At 43.7% G+C, this 5,733-nt stretch overlaps 1 protein-coding gene across 1 annotated transcript; it reads left to right on the forward strand.

Moving 5' to 3' along the window:
- The first annotated feature begins 575 nt into the window (after window positions 1–575).
- LOC146184833 (uncharacterized) lies at window positions 576–4,466 on the forward strand. The gene is made up of 4 exons (XM_084608631.1): window positions 576–876; window positions 1,528–1,680; window positions 2,078–2,181; window positions 3,041–4,466. Exons 1-4 carry the CDS (start codon window positions 663–665, stop codon window positions 4,100–4,102), a joined length of 1,533 nt encoding a protein of 510 aa, XP_084464757.1. The 5' UTR covers window positions 576–662; the 3' UTR covers window positions 4,103–4,466.
- Window positions 4,467–5,733: the final 1,267 nt, after the last annotated feature.

Below are 5,733 nucleotides of genomic sequence, written 5' to 3' on the forward strand. Positions count from 1 at the left end.
GTAACGTAATCGTCGGTAATTTTTCTGTTGTAATAAAAGTAGAAAAAAAAAACGCGCGCGCTGATATATGTGGGTGTGCGTACTTTCCTTTTCATAACGCGCTGACCGCTTTCTTTTTTCCCTGGTGGGGGGGGGGGGGGGGGGGGGTGGAGGCATTTCCATTGAAACACACGAGGCTATATAGTGTTGACGGTAAGCTAACCGCCCCTCCCCCTCCCCCATTTTTGTTTTTATTTAGAATAGCAGCTTGGGCGTGTTGCTTATGCATCTTGAGGTGACAGCGCGGAACGTGGACGGGAGCACAAGGTCAGAAGACGACACAACGAATAGATTGATGTTTTAGATTGAGCTCCTTGTGCTATATACAGCAACATGAGCAGGTGGGCTGAAGGCGAATGCACCAGCGCTGGTAGTAAGCGTACATTGGTAATGGTACTCCAGCTACAATAACTACCGCGAGCTCTAGTTTCAAGTCAGTCTGCGCTCTTGTTGCGACATTTTTAGCTATTCGCAAGTTCCGTAGATGCTAGCGCCGCACGACGGCGAAAAGAGGAAACGCCACGACGGTGGTCGCCCGCAGCGTAGCGTGTCTCCGTGCGTGCATTTGTGACGGATCGCTTGCTTTTCGTGGTGTTTCCGTGTTTCCTGCTCGTCTTCTTGCAATGAACAGAAAATACCGCAGCAACCGCATGTGTAGCGTGCCACAGTGCACCAACAGGGCCATTCAAAACGAGATAAGCCTGCATAAGTTTCCAAAAGACCCTCGCCTGAAGAAAGAATGGACAGTCAAGTTGCGAATCGGCAAAGCTGTGACGCGGGAGATGACAGTCTGCAGCGCTCATTTTACGGAAGGCGATTTTTTCTGGAGCCGTACAGGTAAGATACATTCTATTATACTCGATGTCTTTCCGCGGGTGCGAGTTCTTAAGCGTACGATGTGCGACGTTTGCAGCTGTTATCCAGACACGTATTTGTGCGGACGAAGGATAGCTTTTCGTCTCGACACGACTTGCTGACATGGGTAAAGAAAGCCGCTTCTGGCACAGTTTATCTTGGCATATCATTGAACAGTGAGCAATGTGATGCTATTCCTGGTCTATGTACTGTAGCGGTTTAGGTCGCGTTTGCTGTTGTACTCTGACATTAGGCCCGCAAAAGCATGTAGGTGACCTTTTTGTACAGTATAGCATAACCTTGTGTAATTTGGAGAACATTGAATAATAACTCGGGAACAAACAGCTGTGATTTAATTACATTTAAAATGAGCAAGCAGTTGCAACGAAATGCAAATACCTTTGCCAGCACAACTTTTGCAGGTATAGGGCCTACTAACCAGCTGTTTGTGGGAAGTAAAATTTAATTGTGTGTAGAAAGTAACGAACTAAGCTGAGATTTGTGCGTAAATGTGTTAAGTGCTTTTATCTCATACAACTAAAATATAAAAGAAATAGATTGTTTACTTTTATTTCATACTTTTTCAAACGGTTTTGAAAAGGCTGTTTGTCTAATGCATCTTATGTTTCACAGATCCAGAGGTATGGACCCCCATCAAAAAACGGCTGAAGAAGAACGCAGTCCCTTCACGATGCCTGCCTCTCAGGACGCATGACCACCAAGATGTCACAAAAGTACAAGCGTCAGCAGCCCGTGCTGCCCGTGCTGCTATCAGGAATAAACAAAGTAAGCTACACATTACTGTCAGTTAGGCAGGTCTGCGTGCTCTCTGGCCACGAATGCCTTACTTTAATTTAATTTTTTTAGCTTTAATTTAATTTCATGACATATATGCAGCTGAAATTAGTTGCATGTACTTTTCGAGCCTCTCAGGACGGAGGGAAGCGAAAAATGGCATGTATCTTCGGCAGAGCTGCACCCAACGTTGTCCAGAGGATTCAGTTTTTTATTGCCACTTGTTTCAATATGTGTGGTTCACGAGATGATGTGTTATCTTCTGACGTGTGACAGTATGTGCCTCATGTTGTAAACTAATGAGTACTGACCCCACTTGCATTAATACTGCAAGTGTCAATTTTTTTTTATACCTATACCTTTGGGTCTATATTTGTATTCCATACAGAACTGCCCCTGGGAGACGGCAGCAGTGAAAGCCACCCTTCATCTTTAAGTGTGGCCCAGGAAACAGCATCAGAGGAAAGTGACAGGCATGACACGGACAGTCAGGCAAGCATTCATCCTCCTCACCTTCCCCTAGTACAGCTCTTTGAATTGAGCCAGTGTTTTAAACCAACATAAGCAACACTTTTTGCAGCATGTTTCATTCTTTTTGATGATGCGTAGAGCTTTTTATTTGCCTGCCAGCACTAAACTAAATTTTTCAGTCGTATTGTTTAAGCTTCACTCTCACAAGCCCGAGCATGATTCAGAAGTCAAAGTGTGCGATGGGTTGTGTGAAATGCAAAAAAAACAGTGATACAATAAATTACTTCTTCGTTTTCTTGCCAGCTGTGAGTCAGGCTGGTTGAAGCCTTGTAATGAAGTCAAATGTTGGGACAGCTATTTCGGCAGTTTTTACAGCCTCATGTGACCTAAGTCGAGCTTGACATTACTGTCATCATTCAGCAGTTGAAATGATGGTAAATTTCAAATACCAATTATTTAGCTCTCAAAGATGGATAATTCAGTCGGAAATGAATCAGTCCGTTGCCCATCAATGCAAGAAATCAGAGGGGGTAAAAAATTTGGAGTTTGTGGACCTTTAAAATTTGATTTTTTTTCTGTTTCCTGAATAAATCTTGTATGTAGGCAGGCTTAACTAATTCTATAGAAATTGCTTCAGCAGTAAGATTACAATTCATGCCTAGCATAAAAACATCAAAGCGATTTCTCATGAGAAAATTTATTCTATTTGCAGCAACGACTTTTCAGTTTCGAAACACTATTATTCAGCCGTACCCATTAGCACATTAGTATATTTTTGCAACAAGCAGCTTATGATGTTAAGTGTACAAAGTAGCATTTGTGTTAAAATAAATTATGTTCTTTGAGTGCTCCCATGAATGCGCTTTTTTGTTGAATGCAGATGGATGATGGGGTTCTTCCACAGAAAGCAGACTGTGACACTGCACCTGCGACAGAGTCTGCAGCTACTGACAACGATGCTTTGGAAGCCCTTCTGCTTCTTGCTGGATGCAATGCAAACAAAGTTGACAGAAGTATACAGGTCAACACAGAATGCTTCGTCCAAAAGGCAAAGCTCCTTGACCTCCTTATCACAGACACTGCTGTTCAGGCATTCACGGGCATAGCCAGTATGAGCGATTTGCATGTGATATCAAGGGAGGTTGCTGCTATTGATGACATGCCAACTGAAATCACTGTCCTAGATCGGGTTGTGCTTGTCCTCATACGCTTAAAAACTTGCCTTTCGTTTACCTGTTTGGCCACATTGTTTGGAATTAGCAAGACAAGCGTTCATAGATGTTTTTACCACACTGTACGCAGCCTTGCCACAGTGTTGGAAGCTGCTATCCCATGGCCATCCAAAGAGGAAATTGCCAGAAACTTGCCTATCTGCTTCGATGAGTATAGGGAAGTGCGAGTAGTGCTGGACTGCACTGAAGTCCAAGTCGAGAAGTGTCACTGCTCTTCGTGCCGTATATTAACATATTCTCACTACAAAGGATGCCATACCGCTAAAGTTTTGATTGGTGTTTCACCTGGTGGTCTTATTACCTTTGTCAGCAACAGCTTCGGAGGAAGATCTTCAGACAAAGCTTGCGTAGACAAGTCTGGAGTGCTAAATAAGCTTGCTAGCTTTCAAGATGATGTGATGGTGGACAAAGGATTTAATATAGATGCCCAATGTGAGAGTCTAGGATTGGGAATCGTACAGCCACCATTCCTGCGCCAAAAGGCACAGTTCACAGCTGATGATGCCACACGTACCATAAAGATTGCCAGGGCACGCGTTCATGTCGAACGGGCAATCCAGCGAATGAAAATTTTTAAAGTGCTTAAAGGACCAGTACCTTGGGAAACAGTTGGTGTACTTGATGACATATTTATTGTCATTGCAGGCATAGTCAACCTTTCAGCTCCTATACTGTCTCAACAAAGATTTGGCGCTAGCACCTTGCCTTAACAGCACTGATATTTGCCTGTGTTTTGTTTGTGTTTAGTTTGCTTGTGTTCTGTTTCCATTTACTCTATTTTAAAGTTCAATCACTGTGCTGCAATACTGCTTTCCTTGGTACCCAGCCAAAAATCAGTTCAATTTGATCTTGTATTCCACTGTGTTATGCATCAATATTAATAAATTGCTGTTGTACCGCTAGTGAGCGTTGCACATGTGTAAGGGCCTAGCCATGCAAAGCATACTACCTTCCTTCTGCCCTATCACTCAAGACGACTTTCTGTGCCCACCGTGGTGGCACTGTGGTTAGGGTGCTCGACTGCCATACTTAAAGATGTAGGAAGAAATCCCAACTGCAGCAGCTGCTTTTCGATTGAGGCGAAAATTAAGGCAACCATGCACTGCGCGACGCCAGTGCATGTTAAAGAACCCCAGATGGTCGAAATTTTCAGAGGCCTGTACAATGGCATCTCTCATAACCTGAGTTGCTTTGCAGTCGGTTAAGCCCTACATACCAAACTTGTCTATCTGAATTTAAAACTATTACTTAGTATGATTATTGCACTGAATTTTTTTAATCCTTTCTGTCTTGTGAAGTGCCTACACTGCCATCACAGAGATTTTGGGCAAAACATGCTTAAAGTAAACATACTGTAGCCTGCGTACAAGCTCGTCAATGTGCTCTTCATGCCGCTCAACTGTTATCATCAGTGGCTCGACTGCAGAATACACAACAAGGTGTGCCTTCTTGAGATTTAGCAATAACATCCCAAGCTGAACTTGAGAAAAATAAGGATGATTTTGAGCAAGGATGAAGTTCTCGCCATCTTTTTTCAAATATTTAAGCTTTCGTTCTGCAGCTATCTCGACAATCGTTTTTGTCTTGCCTAGAACTGGAGACTTCACCTCTACAAGTATTTCTGGGATGCCATTTTTGTAGACAACGCCATCTGGGCTGTAGCCGAGCCACGGTACTGAACTATTTACTACAAGCCCAAGCTTGACTACCGTGGAGCCAGTAGTTTCATTGTAATAATGTAGAGCTGGCTGTTCACACAACTTTCCGTACTCAGTGGCGCTATTGCCACGGAACTTGCTGGCCAGCATCATGCAGACTTTATCTTCCCACGTTCTGTCCGGCTTTGGTGTGAAGGTGAAGTAAGACCGGCATGTGCTCCCCGTTATTCTCACTTTTCGCTCTCTCAGCCACTTTGTGTTCTCTTGACCTCTTGTTTCTATGAGAATTTGCAGTGTCTTTGTCGGTGTTGTTTCCACATAAGTGGAATAGAACTTTTCTTCCTCCTTTGTTAGATTTTCTTTTGAAAACCTGCAGAACTTGCACCTAGTTACATCCTCAAATAAAACTTCATAAAAAAGCATCTCTCTGTAGCGCTCAACTTCCTGGCTTTGTATGTGTCGAACAAGGCTGCGCTCTTCTGGTGTTGCACAAATATCAGCTGTGTCTGTGTCAGTGCACTGTCGGTCTACCCTTCCTCGGAAATGCAGTGCAAGGGCACTTTGTGGAATTTCAGTCATCAGACGGTGCCTAATAGACAACAAGCTACTTTCGTCAAGGCGCTGTCTTGGCTTGGTGTTCACATGGCATAACTCCCGCAGCTCTCTGGCTTGATACAAGGGCG

This window comes from Amblyomma maculatum, chromosome 7 (genome assembly GCF_055883805.1).
Source record: "Amblyomma maculatum isolate TAMU_Amacu chromosome 7, ASM5588380v1, whole genome shotgun sequence".
NCBI classification, from domain to species: domain Eukaryota; kingdom Metazoa; phylum Arthropoda; class Arachnida; order Ixodida; family Ixodidae; genus Amblyomma; species Amblyomma maculatum.